Source organism: Ranitomeya variabilis, chromosome 4 (genome assembly GCF_051348905.1).
Source record: "Ranitomeya variabilis isolate aRanVar5 chromosome 4, aRanVar5.hap1, whole genome shotgun sequence".
Lineage (NCBI taxonomy): Eukaryota > Metazoa > Chordata > Amphibia > Anura > Dendrobatidae > Ranitomeya > Ranitomeya variabilis.
This window is the reverse complement of record NC_135235.1, coordinates 318,446,316-318,465,247: the sequence shown is the minus strand read 5'-3', so window position 1 is coordinate 318,465,247 and position 18,932 is coordinate 318,446,316. Positions and strand designations below refer to the sequence as shown.

The following is an 18,932-nucleotide window of genomic DNA, read 5'->3' as shown; positions in this document are numbered from 1 at the left end:
AGTAAGATTATATGATCTCACTCAATCCTCACCTCTATTATTTGGTTTGATCACCTCAATCACCTAGAATTTTATGCTTTCCACATTGCCTTCATGTATCTCCTCCTTATGATTGGAGATCGGGGTATCTCGGGCATTCAATATGTCAGCTACATGCTCTCCCACCCTCCTCTTCAGCTCCCGCCTCGTCTTCCCCACATAATCCTTGGGGCACGTGCATTGACAGAGATACACCACCCCCATTGTTCTACAGTTTGTGAAATGTTTGCACTGCATGTTTGTCCAGTGGTTGTAATAGAAAAACTTTTTGATTTACAAATATATTTGCAAAATTTGCATTTCCCACATCTGAAAGTGCCGCATTCTCTGTTCTCCAGCCATGTGGACAATCGTTTTATTGGGGAATAGTTTCTATGTACCAATTTATCTCTATACGTTATAGATGGAAAATTCAGGACAAGATCACAAATGTCTGGATCAATATTAAGTACACTCCAATATTTCTGGACTTCTTGACTTCCCCCGCTTGATCATCAAATGTACCATTGATTCTCATTTGAGATTCTGAGTCGTTGTCATATTTCTTTGTGAGCAGAGTGTTCTCACTCTAGAATTTGTTGTCGGTGGATATCACCTTTCCAAAAATCTATTTTTGAGTTCCTGGACCTGTTGATGGAATCTGGAGGCTGAGGAACAATTCTTCCTAATTCAAAGGTATTGCCCATTCGATATCCACTTTTTCAGGCTGGAATCGTGATGGCTATACCAAGGTAATAGATTATTGGTGGCAGTGGGTTTACGAAAATCTCAGTGGTGATATGCCCTGTGGTATCCCTGCTGATCCTAAAGTCCAAGAAGTTGATTGAATCATAATTGATTTCATAAGTCAATCTAAGACCCACATCATTTAAGAAGATCCCCCACAAAATTTGCGAACCCCGACTGAAGATAAGGATATTTTCTGTGTATCTACCCCAAAAGAGTATCTTGGAGTTCCATCAGGATGACCCAGTCTCAACGAACACAATAGTGTCCTTCCACCAGCCCAGGAACAGGAACCCCAAGACACTCTTTTAGTGAAGATACATAGATGATGTCTTTATCCTGTGATGTTTTAACATAGTTATTTGTAAATAGTGGCAACCCTAGTCAATTGTAAATCGGTGACATTTGTTCCACTACACACATAGGAAATAAACATGTGCAATTGCAATAGTTTTTTGGGAGAAATACTTCATTTTCTGGAACAATTTCAAGGGTGCCACTTCAATTCAATTTCAAGGGTGACACTTTCAGCCATGACTGTATATTATATTTAATGAGAGAAGACTTTTTAATATATTCCATACCTGAGAATTATATCTGCTCCCTGTCATTTATGGATGTAGCTGCTGTAACTAGGCTTGCTGGATGGGTGTGATACTATTTCTGTGAGCACTTCTGGGAATCAGATTGTGCCAGCGGCAGCCTGGCACACCCATCATCCTCATAACAGCACCAGCCGAGGTCAGGTATAATTATAGGATCAGGACACAAAGGATCGAGTGGTAATAATATTAATAATGACATCAGAAATACTGCAACCTATGTACACAGTAGTGGATTATAGGGGCCATTATAGGCACTACAAGAAGGGATATTATATGACCCATTCTATTCACAATACAAAATAGATGTCAGAGCATGCAGGCAGCCCAGAGATTGGCTAATATGGAAAATGGTCTCCATGCATTCACAGATCCACCATCAAGATTTGGGGATGAAATCAATAGTTGGTCTACTGGGTGTGAAGCCAGATCGGTTAGAGGCTGTGATGGAATTTTCAAACTGGCCATTAATAAATTTTAAAGGGATTGTCCGCTCCAAATCGATAAGTCTGCAGTCACTCTGATTCTCCGGTTTCTGGGCCGGGACTGGAGAGTACCGTATGTATGAGTTATATCTACCCCAGTCAGAGCCCGTCTATCGATTTTGACAGGACAACCCCTTTAAAACCACATCAGTTCTCCGCCACAGTCCAGCTGCATTATGCCCCAAATGCCCCATCCAGCCTTACCCTTAGAACATATGGATTAATTATGTAATTCATATAGACAAGCAAACTGTGATGTGGTCGCTGTGTCTGCTACTGATATCAAGACCTCTGGATGATACGGTTATGGGGCTGGCTGCCAGTATTAGGGGTACTGAGGCTGCCACTATTGTAAATGATTTATTGCAGCCATTATTATGAGTACTGAGGCTGCCATTATTAGGGGTACTGAGGCTGCCTCTATTAAGGGTACTGAGGCCGCCACTATTAAGGGTACTTAGGCTGCCATTATTAAGGCTACTGAGGCTGCCACTATTGTAAATTATCTCTTGCTGCCATTATTAGGGGTACTGAGGCTGCCAGCCTGCCACTATTAAGGGTACTGAGGCCGCCATTATTAAGGCTACTGAGGCTGCCATTATTAGGAGTACTGAGGCTGCCATTATTAAGGGTACTGAGGCTGCCACTATTGTAAATGATCTGTTGCTACCATTATTAGAGGTACTGAGGCTGCCACTATTAGGGGTACAGAGGCTGCCACTATTAAGGGTACTGAGGCTGCCATTATTAGGAGTACTGAAGCTGCCACTATTAGGGGTACTGAAGCTGCCATTATTAAGGGTACTGAGACTGCCACTATTAGGGGTTCTGAGGCTGCCACTATTAAGGGTACTGAGGCTGCCATTATTAAGGGTACAGAGACTGCCACTATTAGGGGTACTGAGGCTGCCACTATTAAAGGTATTGAGGCTGCCATTATTAGGGGTACTGAGGCTGCCACTATTAGGGATACTGAGGCTGACACTATTAACGGTACTGAGGCTGCCACTATTAACGGTACTGAGGCTGCCATAATTAAGGGTACTGAGGCTGCCATTATTAGGGGTATTGAGGCTGCCACTATTGGGGGTACTGAGGCTGCCATTATTAGGGGTATTGAGGCTGCCACTATTGGGGGTACTGAGGCTGCCACTATTAAGGGTACTGAGGCTGCCACTATTAAGCGTACTGAGGCTGCCACTATTGGGGGTACTGAGGCTGCCACTATTTAGGGTACTGAGGCTGCCACTATTAGGGGTACTGAGGCTGCCACTATTAAGCGTACTGAGGCTGCCACTATTAAGCGTACAGAGGCTGACACTATTAGGGGTACTGAGGCTGCCACTATTAGGGGTACTGAGGCTGCTACTATTAAGCGTACTGAGGCTGCCACTATTAAGCGTACTGAGCCTGCCACTATTAGGGGTACTGAGGCTGCCACTATTTAGGGTACTGAGGCTGCCACTATTAGGGGTACTGAGGCTGCCACTATTAAGCGTAGTGAGGCTGCCACTATTAAGCGTACAGAGGCTGCCACTATTAGGGGTACTGAGGCTGCCACTATTAGGGGTACTGAGGCTGCCACTATTAAGCGTACTGAGGCTGCCTCTATTAAGCGTAGTGAGGCTGCCACTATTAAGCGTACAGAGGCTGCCACTATTAGGGGTACTGAGGCTGCCACTATTAAGCATACTGAGGCTGCCACTATTAAGCGTACTGAGCCTGCCACTATTAGGGGTACTGAGGCTGCCACTATTAGGGGTACTGAGGCTGCCACTATTAAGCGTACTGAGGCTGCCACTATTAAGCGTACTGAGCCTGCCACTATTAGGGGTACTGAGGCTGCCACTATTAGGCCAGTGTCACACTAGGCGTAGGGAAATACGGTCCGTATTTTACATGCACAATATGCAGAAATGTTCCCGAAACAGTGTGTGGCAGCGTATTTTGCGCATGTAATTCTGCGTATGTAATCCGTATGACATCCGTAATGCGTTTTTTTCTCGCAACCTTACATAATGGACATTTAACGGTTTTCTGGCCTGAAAATAATCTAAATCATCATCACCAACCCTATTTAAAGCCTCTACAACAGGTGGCACCCTCCCATCTGGCCATTTTGTTGTTGTGCATCTGTTGGTGTATTGTTGTTACGTTGGCACCATGTCTGAGCTGCTGCATTTCACCCCAACTCAGCGGGTGTTATTTAACTGGGTCTTGTCTCGTCGCTTTGGGCAGCCATACCCCGTGATAGTAGATCCGCGAAGGAGGAGAAGAATGTGGGTGCATCCACTTTTGAGACAACGCGTCACTAAAGGCCATTTTCAGAGGCTCTATACAGCTCTGCGGGCACATCCTGACAAATTTTATCTATACTGTCGAATGACAATACCAACCTGTGACCTTTTGTTGGAGACAGTACGTCCAGGAATAACGTTTCAGGACACCAGGATGCGAAAATGCATATCCGCAGAGGAGCGTCTTCTCCTTACCGTACGGTATGTATTCACCATCCTCACATACTGTATGTTGATGATGTTTTTTTTGTTGTTTTTTCTTAGCAGCTTCTTAAAATTATATGTGTAAATTAGAACAAAAGCGGATACAAAATATGTAGTTAAAATGTTCAATTACATAGCCAGTGTAGAGTTTGTAAGTTACACTGTTAATCCTGCCTTTTTACATATACAAATTACTTGTGTTTACTAAGGTTTTTGTGAAGTATTTTTACCTAGCTAATATTATTTGTTCTGTGCTTTCAGCTTCCTGTCAACTGGATTGTCCTATGCCGGACTACATCTGGAGTTTCTCATCGGGCGATCCACTATTTCTGGCATGTATGGAAATATGGGACAAACTCCACGAACTTGTCATGCCTGAGCCCCAAACTGGATGATTGGATGAAAATAGCCCGAGGCTTTAATGACACTTGCGATTTACCACACTGCATCGGAGCCCTGGATGGGAAACATATCAGGGTGCGTAAGCCGCCGAACTCTGGCTCCCAATTCTACAATTATAAGCAGTTTTTCTCTGTAGTTCTGCTGGCTGTAGTTGACAGTAACTACAGGTTTATAATTGTAGACATTGGGGCCTATGGGTGAACTGGAGACTCTAGGGTCTTCAATTCGTCCATTATGGGTCGGCGGCTACGTGAAAACCAGTTAGACCTCCCACCACCACAACAACTCCCAGGCTACAATGCTGAAGCAGTGCCATATGTTCTTGTGGGAGATGAGGCCTTCCAATTGACCAGGCATGTCATGAGGCCTTATCCCCGGCGCAACCTGGACCACCGGCGGCGGGTGTTTAATTCGAGGTTTTCCCGGGGGCGGCGACTGGTGGAGTGCGACTTCGGCATTCTGTGTGCCAAATGGCGTGTCCTCCAGTCTGCCATTCAGCTGAGGGAGGCTAATGTTAATGAAGTGATAAAAGCGTGTGTTGTTTTACACATCTTTACGAGATTTCATGATTGCTCCTCCGCTGCTAGTGATGAAGACATGTTGACCAATGTGGGTAGCCCTACACCACAAGGCCTTCCTCATCGGCGTCCCCTTTCTGGCCTAAAAGTGAGGGATATTTACACAAATTATTTTTTGTCTCCTCAGGGTGCTACTCCCTGGCAAGATTATGCTGTTTCTCAGTTGTAATTGTTTACTTTATAACTATATTTTCTGACAAATATAAAACATTACTTACTGAACTCTGTGTGTTGTATTGACTTAATTAATATATGTTTAACAACATATTATTGTGTATGATGTAATAATGATTGTGCAAACACAAAGAAATTTGCTTAAAAATTATTTTTTATAAATGAGATTGCAAGCCATTTTTTAAATTTCAAAAACCATATTGCCATCATATGGCTTTTGTAGCCATTGTAACTTGGCCAGAGAAAAAAACCAAACAAAACATTGCTATCACAGCAGATTAACAATTTGTGTATATCACACACAATTTGCAAGGCTAAACAAATTTTTTTTTTAAAGATTCTGATATGTTGGTGGAGGTGATGGCGGCAGTTCGCGTTGCCGTTCTTGTGGCCTTTGTTGGACTAATTGTCCTTCACCCTGTTGGTGTGGTCTGTGTTGGCCATGCTGAAAAATCTGGCCCTGCTCAGATTGCCCAGTTGAGTACTGCCCATAAGGGTTGATACTATGGGCATCATGACGATAGTAGTAGTCACGTGAGTCATAACCCCCACCAATATGGCCATGTCGTCCTAACCCAGGTTGGGACCAGCCTCCAACACTGGGTCTAGACAAGTGGCCATATTGGTAAGGTTGCTGTAAGGATGCCATTTGGTAAGATGTAGCCATTGGTGGGTTCTGTTGGGGAAAGGGTTGGGATGTAGCCATTGGTGGGTTCTGTTGGGGAAGGGGTTGATGTGTAGGTCCACGTGGAGAAGGTGCTTCAGATCCCTCTTGAGCATGCACTGGTTGATTTCTTGGCATACGTAAGAGGTTACATGGTTACAGCTGCCACCTCTCAATGTAGTCAAACAAAATATTAGGGTCATTTGGGGGGTGCATGCATCAAGAACGATTTGAATGCACCCTCTCACACGTAGCCTCACCTCACGGGGAATGGGAAGGATATACCGGGCCAGGTTCCTCGCATAGGCCTCCTCACCCTCATCCTGAGTAGCCCTGGCCAAATAATTTAAAACACCAGTGTCCACATTCCTTCGGCTTGCAAGAATCTCTCTCCTTCTGCGGCAACAGCGTGAGGTCACAGTAGACTGTGGGGAGGCCTTAAGCAGAACAGTGGGGCTGCGGCTGTGTCCAGTATCTTCAGCCATCACTGAAGCTGGTGCATCTGCAGCGCCCCAGAGTCCTGGTCGTTGCAGTAATGTCATTCTTCCACCAGGGGGAGTGATATTACGTCTGATGGCAATAAAGGAGCTCTTCCTACCAGGTATCACAAACCATACACCACACTTCATACTCCAGACCACCAGGGGGAGCCTTGCTCCTATCTACTAGGGCACTCCTCACAGAAGGGTAAAACTGGTGGGCTGGATAGAAAGTTAGAGAGAAGCTGGCTAGGCTTTGCCCAGGCAACACCTGTCAGGCAGACAGGGGGAAAAGAGGAACATCGAAGCTGCAGACAGAGGGTCCCTGACAGGGGTGGGATCCTGTCAGAGGCCTAGCAAGACAGAAAGATACGGAGCTGCACCTGCCCCACGTGCGGCAGCATCCTAAGAAAGGACACAAAGAAAATTGTGTTGTAGAGGGGGAGAAACAAAGTCATAGCACAAGGAGATAACACCAGGAGGAGTTCTGCCCTGTAAAGGCTGCCTCCTTCTGAGGCGCGTAGCCGGTGGCCGAAAAACCGAGGGAGCAACCATCTCCAAGCCTTGCTCCAGAGATCGGCAGGACAGTCAATTCCAAGTTGGCTGCCCGACCTTAATACCTAAGAAGACACAGTGGCAATTTGTGGGGGTCGGGGCGTCTCTAGGGTCCCTATAAAAAAGCCTCAGGCCATCAGTCATACGGGTTTGTCCTATCCACACCATCTGGGGGACAGAGAGAAAAAGACATAACATCTAGAACACCAACATCAGTTGTGAGGACCTTACCAAGAAGCTCAGCAGGGAGGTACTACAACACACAGGCGCTAGAGGAAGGCTACTGATTTCCACCTGGATAGGGGACTCTGGATTTGCCTTCAGACCGGCCGGACTCTGCCTACCCTGTGGTCTGTACCCTGGACTGTGGATGCTGAAGCCTTCAGTAAACGTAAAGAGACTGCAACCTTGTGTCCCCGTTCTTCACTGCACCTTACATCATCCACCATCACCATCTACACTTCTGGGAAGCCCTGGGGTTACACTTCACCTGTGGGAAGGTATACCATCTAGCTGCCATAACATCACCCCAGCGGACCCCTAAGCAGCGTCGGTCACCCTGACCGAATAACACAGGTGGCGTCACGAACTTCCCCTTTTAAAGACCTTTCCCTTTTAATACGGACGTCCCTAGGGCCACGGACTGGGTCAGCCACCATGACAACCCCCTTGAGAACCGAAGGGCCCAGCTCCGAGTACCCCACTGCACTACTGGGGGCGCTCCAACCTGGCATCACGAACAGGATCTACTTAAGCCTGAAAATCGGGTCATGTGCGCCTAAGAACTGTGCCAGAACTGTATTTGTTCTGATATGGTCCGTGTGTAATCTGTATTTTTCTCTCCCCCATAGACTTTCATTGGCGGATTTTTTGCGCAATACGCTGACAAACGCAGCATGCTGCGATTTTCTACGCCCATAAAATACAGCTGAGAAATATACAGCAGATAGGAGCTGCCCCATAGAAAATCATTGGTCCGTGTGCAATGCGTAGTTTTTGCGCCTCTCATACGTCCGTAAAACTCTCTAGTGTGACGCCGGCCTTAGGGGTACTGAGGCCGATATCATTAAGGGTATTGAGGCTGCCATTATTAGGGGTAATGAGGCCGACATTATTAGGGGTACTTAGGCTGCCACTATTAGGCTGCGTGCCCATGATCAGGACTAGCAGCGCTATGGAATCCAATTCCCACTGTGTTTCTATTTAATGCTGCATAAACTCTCCCGCGGTGCGGGTTTGTGAGCCTCAGCATGTTAATTTGGGGTACTGTTGCTGCCACTTCTATGTTGTGCTATGGTTGCTACTATTATAGAGATCACAGTGTTATGGGGTTCAGTGGTTATGTGGGACACCGCGGTATTCCCGCTGTCCCCTGACTGCAGAGCCTTAACATGGCTCTTACCCGGTCTCCCACGGGGTGACGTTGCTGTGCTCCTGGCGGGGGGTCGGGCTTTCTAGTGGGGCGGGGCCCCAATCAGAAGAGGTGGATGCGTTCCCCATGCTATTTCCGGATCCCCTCACTTGGACCCGGACCTGTCTTGGGGCTGCCGGTAATATGGACCCGCTCCAGGAGGCGGTGAGGGAGAAGATCAGCAGGGAGGGTAGCGATTGGCTAGCAACGCTATTGGCCGCGAGCGGCTCCCTCCCTGCAGCGAGCCAGGCGTTGCCGTCGGGCGGGCGGCGATCTGGCAGAGCCTCCCGGCCGCCGGCACGCCTGAGCCCGCCATTAATTTCAAAGAGGAGCGCGCGCGGCTCAAGCGCGCGCGCGCATCCTCACACGTGGCCAGGCAGCTTAGCGCGGCGGCGGCGGTCGGACAAATACAGGAGGGGGGAACTCAGGGAATTGTCGGCTCCGCTCCTACGGCCGTACTAATCCCCTGGGGAGGAAGCAATCAGCTGCAGCCTTCAATCACCCCAGCTGCACAGGAATCACTGGCGGTCGCTGGCATGGGGGGAGTTCAGGGTTCAGCGGCTTCTGCATCGTCGCAGGAGAACGAAGGGATGGGGGAGTCCCAGGAATTGTTTTCCCCTACTCCACAACCTTTGGGGGGTAATGGTAGTAATACTGGGAGGGGGCGGGAGTTGGGGGCAACGGCCCTGCAACAGGTGCATTCTGCCCCCATAATTGGGCAGCAGCCGGGGGTTGGGCACACAGGGGTTAGAATTGAGTCCCCTTTTCCTCCATTCCCAGTAATTTTTTCAACACCCCATCAACTTACTACTGGAGGTCAAATAGCCCAATCGCAGTTAGCATCTGGTTTGGGAGGACATCAGAACGCCTCGGCAGGCATATCGCCGATGGCAACCGATGTTGGACCCCCAGTACAGGGTGCTGGCACCTCGGCTCTGGTTGGCGTTCAGAGCGCGAGCAACCGCTCCGCGCGCAGCATCTCCTCGTCTTCGTCATCCGGGCATGGCCGCCGTCACCGGAAAAGGCGTAGGGAATGGTACGGTAGCAGGGGGCACTCCCACAGGTCCCGATCCAGCCGTCGCAGCAGGCGGTCTAGAGCGTCAAGATGGCGCTCTCCATCCTCCTCGGGTAGTTCATCCAGCCGGTCTCGTCATCACGGTGCATCGCAACACAGGTCCACTTCACGGATCGAACGGCGAGGTGCTACCACCCACGTACCTCAGGAACAGAGTCGCTCGGAACCCAGTACGCAACCCGGTGAGTACGCCTTTACTGGTGCTTGGGGCGGTGATAGGGGTAGTACGGGTAATGTAGCAGACGCGGCTCCTTTTAGCGCGGGATGCGGCAGGGTTTTTGTAAATCCCAGGCTGTTGCAACCCGCCGCGCAGCCAAAGCCAATCCCTCCCACCCGCCCTGATATTTACAAGGATGGTCTGTTTTGCGGTGTACCACCACTGGGGTCACACCTAGATATTGGCGTAAAGGAGCAAATTTGGGCTAACGAGTTCATAGACATTTGGTCCCTTGTATCCACAGAGCAACACTCGGTGGATAAGGAGAGACGAGTAGGTGAGAGAGTTTACGACAGAAAACCGAAGGTAGCCAAAACTATCAACAATTGGCTGCAGGCTTTCGCAGTTCTAGGATGCGTGATGGGGGAGAAACACCCGGAACGATGTTCCGAGCTTTTCATTTATATGGACAGCATTTACAGTTCATATAAGTCCCATGGCTGCTCGGCCTGGTGGAAGTATGACGAGGATTTCCGCCGCAGGCTCGCCGTCAATCCACATTTGGGGTGGGGGGTAAAAGCCACCAACTCATGGTTGCGATTGATGATGGCCCAGAAGACCCTGCAGCCCTTTCCCGGGTCGCCCGCCGGCCCGGCCAACAATGCAGGGTCGGCAGTCGTACGTAGACCAGGCACTTGTTGGCTTTTCAACGAGGGCCACTGCAAATTCTACGGCTTGTGCAAGTACAAGCACGAATGCTCCGCGTGTGGGGGACCCCACTCTGCATCAAAATGCTCCAGACCCCCTCAAAAAACGAACAGCAATAAGTCATCCGCGGGGAGTGAGCCACCTGACACCGGTGAGCGTAAAAAGCATGGAACCATGGTTGTCCAGATACCCCAATAAACCAGCTGCAGCGCAGCTAATTTTTGGTTTTTCTTTCAGTTTTTTCATTCCTTTTATTTTTTCAAGAAAACCCCAGTTGTCCAATAATTTAAAATCGGCCAGGGATTTCCCAGCTATTTTACATGACAAATTGAAGAAGGAGATTCGAGCAGGTCGCTTCCAAGGCCCGTTTGAGGCTCCCTCCTTTTCTAACTTACGGGTTTCCCCTTTGGGCATTGTCCCTAAGAAAGAGCCGGGTAAGTACCGGCTTATCCACCATCTGTCCTACCCAAAAGGCAGATCGGTAAACGACGGCATCCCCGACGATGACACCGCGGTTACGTACATACCTTTCGACAGAGCTGTCGAAATGGTCAGGAAAGCGGGACCAGGCGCCCTCATGGCCAAATCAGATATTGAGTCTGCATTCCGTCTGCTCCCGGTTCATCCGGACTGCTACCACCTGTTAGGAGCCATGTTCGAGGACAAATACTACTTCGATACATGCCTGCCTATGGGATGCTCAATTTCTTGCCATTATTTCGAAATGTTTAGTACATTTCTGGAATGGGTAGCTCGCAAGGTTACGCGTTTGCCATCGATTACGCACTACCTCGATGATTTTTTACTTGTGGGTCCGGCTAATTCAGAAGTTTGTCATCATGCCCTGGTCCAATTTAAGGATGTCATGTGCCGTTTTGGAGTTCCTTTGTCTCCGGATAAAACTATCGGTCCCGTCTCCATAATCACGTTCCTAGGGATCGAGATTGACACGGTTGCCATGGAATTCAGGTTGCCCCAAGACAAGATCTCAAAATTGCTAGACCTAATTGCGGGGTGTTTAGCGGTCGGTAAGGTGACCCTGGTCCAAATGCAATCCCTCCTTGGATCCCTGAATTTCGCCTGTAAGGTTATGCCAATGGGCAGAATCTTCTCTCGCAGGTTAATCTTGGCCACGAAAGGCGTGAAGCAACCTCACCATAGGATCAGGATCACGGCGCAGTTGCGCTGTGATCTGATCATATGGCAGCGTTTTCTCTTTTCCTACAATGGCAAAATGTGTTTTCAGGAAGACGAATGTGACAGTGACATATTGGGGCTCAGTCTTGGCACAGTGGACATGGTGGGTTTTAGCGTCAGCTTTAGGGATCAGACGTGCGCGGACACATGGCCCGAATCGTGGGTGTCCAGAGCCTGGACTCAGGACTCGGTATTACTGGAACTACTTCCCATGGAGCTTTGGGGCCAGTTCTTGTGCAACAAGCGTGTGCGCTTGCAGCTAAAATCGGTCAAGGCTATACATGCCCTTAATTTTCTGTCATCTTCCTCGTTACCGGTCATAAAGGTCATCGCGTTCACGGTGTTAAAATGCTTGGAGAACAACACATGGTTAAAGGCGAACGCCCATAACATTGTAAATGAATGCTTTACAGGTGTTAAACTTCGTTCTGATTCACAGGTGCGATATGGTCGGCAGCCATGGGTACAGCAGCAAATCCTGGGGTGCCCGCATTCGGTCTGGGATGTCCTGGAGAACTGATTCCTCTGTTAAGGTCTTCCATCGCTCCTTCCACCTGGAGAGCATACGGTAAGGCATGGGATGAGTGGTGTATGGTGGCAGCCGAAAAACCGGTAGGTAGCTCCGATTGCTTGAGACTTCAGGTTACATTGGCTTTTCTAGCGCGTTTGCAGGCTTTTGGGGTTTCGGGAGCAGCGGCTCGCAAACGCATATCGGGGTTGGCTTTTCATTTTAAGCTTCGCGGTTGGCCAGATTCTACCAAACATTTTTTGATTACGCAGGTTTTGAAAGGCTGGCGGCGGGCCAGCGCGCGCAGCGACCAAAGGAGGCCTATTTCTTTCACTCTCCTGTCCAATTTGGTCAGGGTCTCGGGCTCCGTTTGCGACTCCGCTTACGAGGCTACGTTGATTTCAGCGGCTTTCAGCCTGGCTTTCTTCGGGGCGATGCGGGTTAGCGAGATTCTCCCCTCGTCCCGCTGCAGGGCAGGCGGCCTGCAGTTGGAAGACTTAGTGATCTGTGACGACGGGCTGAGGGTGAGGGTGCGCAGATCCAAAACCGACCAGGAGGGCAGGGGCATCTGGTTTCCCCTTTTTTGCCATCAAGGGATCGACTTGCCCATTAGCATTGATTAAAAGTTACTTGCAGATTAGGGGAAATGGTCCGCAATTTTTCATCCACGAGAACCGCTCTCCCCTTTTTGCATGTCAGTTCCTAGCGATCCTTAGACAGGCATTGGCGTTTCTTGGTTTGCCCGCGGCAGATTTTGGTACTCATTCGTTTAGGATCGGCGCGGCAACGGAAGCCTCCAGGGCGTGTCTTTTTGAATCGGAGATCCAGAGGGTGGGTAGATGGAGATCCCGCTGTTTCACCAGATATATCAGGCCGGAATTAGTGCTGCAATAAGTTTTGCCAAGAATGCGCTATTATGTGATTTTCGGGTGTTTTTCTCCCCTTTTGTTCGTTTCTCTCTCTTCTGTTCCAGTTCGAGTTTTCATCTTGCTGAATAACGGTTTTGTTTCTGGTTTCAGATGGTATGCGGCCCAGCATATGGCTGGTGGGCCATTCTTACATATACTGGGCAGCACGGCGTGCGGAGTTGTGCCCAGTAGGTCGTTCGCTCGGCCTTACAGGGATGGACGTCATCTGGCGTGGAACAAGAGGTCTAACGTGGTCACAAGTCCTGCCGGAAGTTGTGCGTATCGCAAGAGTAGCATCCTCACCTACAGTGGTGGTTATCCATGCCGGAGGGAACGACCTGGCCTCTTTTCCTCTCGCCGAACTTTTGACCCTGATGAGAGCCGATTTGGACAAACTCCCAGGTTTCTTTCCAGTGATGTGTTTGGTGTGGTCCGAGTTGATCCCTAGATCGGTCTGGCGAGGCGCCAGGGAACTGAGCGCCATGGAAAGATCCAGACGCACGCTAAACCAGCGGATATCTCGCTTCATCAGGTTTAAGAACGGTGTGGTGGTAAGGCACCATCGATTAGAAGGGGATAACTCTGGTTTTCTCCTGCCGGATGGGGTTCATCTCAATGATGCGGGTTTGGACATTTTCCTGGATGGGCTTAGAGAGGGCGTGGTTCAGGCGCTCCATTCTTTGGGTGGGTCGTAGCTCGTGTCACGGGCTACTCCGTGGCGGAATGGGTGGATATGATGGTGGTGATGATACCTGCACCGGGAGTCCGGAAGGCAGTCAATCTCCCTACACCCGATTGGTTGGCAAATTTTTGCCGGTTTTAAGCTGCGACCTTAATTATTAAGCCAAAAGAGAAAAAATTGAAGTTGATATTAGCAAGTTATTTTATAAAGAGAAATAAAAGAGTTATATGTGAAATATCCATGTGTGGCGTCACTTTGTGGGAGAATAGTTTCTATGGGTCTCTGCAGTCTGTGGGACACCACGGTATTCCCGCTGTCCCGACTGCAGAGCCTTAACATGGCTCTTACCCGGTCTCCCACGGGGTGACGTCGCTGTGCTCCTGGCGGGGGGCCGGGCTTTCTAGGGGGGCGGGGCCCCATTCAGAAGAGGTGGATGCGTTCCCCATGCTATTTCCGGATCCCCTCACTTGGACCCGGACCTGTCTCCCTCCCTCCCTCCCTTGTGTTTTTGGTTTTCCTTTCAGTCGCAGCGGCGGAATGGGTGGATATGATGGTGGTGATGATACCTGCACCGGGAGTCCGGAAGGCAGTCAATCTCCCTACACCCGATTGGTTGGCAAATTTTTGCCGGTTTTAAGCTGCGACCTTAATTATTAAGCCAAAAGAGAAAAAATTGAAGTTGATATTAGCAAGTTATTTTATAAAGAGAAATAAAAGAGTTATATGTGAAATATCCGTGTGTGGCGTCACTTTGTGGGAGAATAGTTTCTATGGGTCTCTGCAGTCTCACTGTAATCCATTCACCCACATCTGCATTCCAGGTAGCCAGACATTACGCCCTGAATCACATGGGAACGCGTTAAATTTCTTTGGAAGAAAATTAGCATAGCTGTAGATATGTCCTTGCTGTCTGATTTTTAGGATATTCTTGCCAAAATCAGGACTTCTGGTAAATAACAGGGACTTCTCACTGCTCATGGGAATAGGGATAAGATAAGTGGAGGATCTCCATCCTGAAGTGGCTGGTAACAGGGAACAGTAAACTGCAATGAAAAGCCCAGCACATGGAGATAGAAGAGACCATGGATTTAGAATATATTCATGAAACTTAGTGTTACTAATACAAGCGGTTACATAAGAAGAGGCTGTGATGTAAGGAAACATTGATGGCAGTGAGATCATGGATTTATAAATATACTGCATATATCATGTCCATATATTATCACAGCCGTGTAATCCATTATATCACATTATAATCAGGATGACATCATGTGTTTCACATGCTTTAGCGCCATCGATAAATTTAGATCCTGGCACATGTGACCTATAGAGAACACAGGGTTCCACCCAGAACAATGATGACTCCTGCAGAATAGTTTTTTTTAACTTGGTGTGTTTATTGCAGCTAATGATAATTCTATCCTTGCTGTGATGGAATAGAGTTTCGCATTCACCGACTTTCTCCTATGCTTCTGTTTATATGAAGCAGGCTGTATGAAAAATCAAAGTTGCAGTGTAAAGCATAGCGGCAGAAGAGCACTCTGAGCCTCTAGTGAGATCAGGTCGACATCAGACAGCTCAGCCTCCTATTGGACGATGTAGCTGAAGTCACTCTTAGTGTATGACGCAGATTTCACACACCTGAAAATGAATGTCCATGGTATGGTAATCTGTTACTAGGTTGATTCAGCCTGATTTTATGTCAATTATGTAAGAACAGAGACCCTGACTCTAATGTTGTCACATATGTACAGTAGATGTAAAAGTGAACACACCCCTATTAAAATGCCAGGTTTTTGTAGTGTAAAAAATCATACTGAGAATAATTATTTCAGAACTTTTCACACCTAATGTCACCCATAATCTGTACAATTCATTTGAAAAACAAATTGAAGTATTTGTGAGTATAATAATAATAAAAAGTACTAAAATAATGAGGTTGCATAAATATGCACACCCTTAAGCTAACACTTTGGGCTCATGCCCACTTGCGATGAAATCGGACGAATTCAATCCGATAAAAAAAATCGGATTGAATTCAGGCCAATGGTAATCTATGATTGTGTGCTCATCTGCGTCTTTTTTCCAGCTCGGATCGGATCACGGAAAAAATTAGCAGCATGCTGCAAATGTAATCAGAAAATGGATTGCATCCCACAATAGAAGTCAATGGGTGCGATAAAAAAATCACACAGCATGGTGCGAGTGCTGTGCGATTTTTACGCACCGGTGTCCTTTGCAAAGACGGTAATTCATATGTGGCTACTGTAAAAACACACTGACAGGTTAGAATAGAAAACATAGATTACATACAGTACAGACCAAAAGTTTGGACACATCTTCTCATTTATCCCCACCCCACAAACTTTCACACCCTCGCAGAAATCTTAAACATCTTGACCTACATTCATTCTCTGAATCCCTCCTCCCTCTCACAGACATAAGTTCCATACACAATGCGGATGACGCTGCCGCTCTATATAACACCACAATAGCTGTAGCTTTGGAATCTGCTGCCCCACTTACACATACCAAAGCTCGCAAAATCAACAGACAGCCCTGGCACACCAGCCTGACCAAAGAACTGAGGCAAGCTTCCAGGGCTGCTGAGCGCAGATGGAAAAGATCCCACTCCAACGACCACTTAATCGCATTCAAACAGTCCCTCACTACTTTCAAGACCGCACTCGCCACAGCTAAACAAACCTACTTCTCATCTCTCATATCCTCCCTGTCTCACAACCCTAAACAGTTATTCAACACCTTCAATTCTCTCCTCCGTCCCCCAGCACCTCCTCCCTCCTCACTTATCTCTGCTGAAGACTTTGCCTCATTCTTCAAGCAGAAGATTGATAACATCAGAGACAGTTTTGGTCAACAAGCCCCAGAGCCCTTCCTCCCAACTTCCCTACCCTCCACCTCCAAAACCAACTACTCCACCATTACAGAAGATCAACTCGCCACTCTACTCTCAAGATCGCATCTCACCACCTGTGCACTTGACCCGCTCCCATCCCACCTCATCCCAAACCTCACCACAATCTTCATCCCAACCCTAACCCATCTCTTCAACCTATCACTAACAAATGGTGTTTTCCCCTCAAGCTTTAAACATGCCTCCATCACACCTATCCTCAAAAAGCCCTCTCTTGACCCATCCTCTGTATCTAGCTATCGCCCTATATCACTTCTCCCCTATGCCTCAAAACTACTGGAACAACACGTCTACCTTGAACTGTCCTCCCATCTCTCTTCTTGCTCCCTCTTTGACCGCTTACAATCTGGCTTCCGGTCACACCATTCCACTGAAACTGCCCTAACTAAGGTCACCACTGACCTTTTAACCGCCAAGAGCAAGCGACACTACTCTGTTCTCCTCCTCCTCGACCTGTCGGCTGCCTTTGACACAGTGGACCATTCCCTATTATTACAGACCCTCTCATCCCTTGGCATCACAGACTTGGCCCTATCCTGGATCTCATCATACCTAACAGACCGGACATTCAGCGTCTCCCACTCACACACCACCTCCTCACCTCGCCCCCTCTCTGTCGGAGTCCCACAAGGTTCAGTCCTTGGGCCCCTGCTCTTCTCCATTTACACCTTTGGCCTGGGACAGCTCATAGAATCTCATGGCTTTCAGTATCACCTCTATGCTGATGACACACAGATCTACATCTCTGGACCAGATATCACCTCCCTACTAACCAGAATCCCTCAATATCTGTCCACTATTTCATCCTTCTTCTCCGCTAAATTTCTGAAACTTAACATGGACAAAACAGAATTCATCATCTTTCCCCCATCTCACGTGACCCCCCCAACGAACCTATCCATTACAGTAAATGGCTGCCCACTCTCCCCAGTCCCACAAGCTCGCTGCCTCGGGGTTATCCTTGACGCTGATCTCTCCTTCAAACCACATATCCAAGCCCTTTCCACTTCCTGCCGACTTCAACTCAAAAATATTGCACGAATCCGTTCATTCCTCAACCAAGAATCTGCAAAAACCCTAGTCCATGCCCTCATCATCTCTCGTCTTGACTACTGCAACCTCCTGCTCTGTGGCCTCCCCTCAAACACTCTCGCACCCCTCCAATCTATTCTAAACTCTGCTGCCCGACTAATCCACCTGTCCCCCCGCTATTCTCCGTCCTCTCCCCTCTGTCAATCCCTTCACTGGCTCCCCATTGCCCAGAGACTCCAGTACAAAACCCTAACCATGACGTACAAAGCCATCCACAACCTGTCTCCTCCTTACATCTGTGACCTCATCTCCCGGTACTTTCCTACACGCAACCTCCGATCCTCACAAGATCTCCTTCTCTACTCCCCTCTTATCTCCTCTTCCCACAATCGTATACAAGATTTCTCTCGCGTATCACCCCTACTCTGGAACCCTCTACCACAACACATCAGACTCTCGCCCACCATCGAAACCTTCAAAAAGAATCTGAAGACCCACCTCTTCCGACAAGCCTACAACCTGCAGTAACCACCGATCGACAAAACCGCTGCACAACCAGCTCTACCCTCACCTACTGTATCCTCACCCATCCCTTGTAGATTGTGAGCCCTCGCGGGCAGGGTCCTCACTCCTCCTGTACCAGTTATGACTTGTATTGTTCAAGATTATTGTACTTGTTTTTATTATGTATACCCCTCCTCACTTGTAAAGCGCCATGGAATAAATGGCGCTATAACAATAAATAATAATAATAATAATTTAAAGATTTTTTCTGTATTTTCATGACTATGAAAATTGTACATTCACACTGAAGGCATCAAAACTAAGAATTAACACATGTGGAATTATATACTTAACAAAAAAGTGTGAAACAACTGAAATTATCAACAGACTTTGAGCGCACCAAGAAATGGGAATTTTCCATGCCTTGGTTGGGCCTGCTGTAATAACATGTTGAAAGGAGAATATTTTTGTCATCCCCTTACTGGGAAGAAGATTTATTTGAAGGAGAGATATACCTGTACATCGAGTTATGTCAGGGTCGGACACAGACTGCTTGGGGCCCCTGTGCAGGAAATGTGCCTGGGCCCCCCTCCTTTTAAGGCGACAAAGC

The 18,932-nt window shown here is 48.0% G+C and overlaps 1 protein-coding gene across 1 annotated transcript in view; it reads left to right on the top strand.

The window, feature by feature from the left end:
* LOC143768898 (nicotinamide N-methyltransferase-like) overlaps positions 1-14,019 on the top strand; it is a 43,107-nt gene extending 29,088 nt beyond the window's left edge. The window contains exons 4-5 of the mRNA XM_077257513.1: positions 12,193-12,321; positions 13,281-14,019. Coding sequence (XP_077113628.1) covers positions 12,193-12,321; positions 13,281-13,864 — 713 coding nt within the window. The 3' untranslated portion in view covers positions 13,865-14,019. The remainder of the gene's footprint in view (positions 1-12,192; positions 12,322-13,280) is intronic.
* The last annotated feature ends 4,913 nt before the right edge of the window (positions 14,020-18,932 follow it).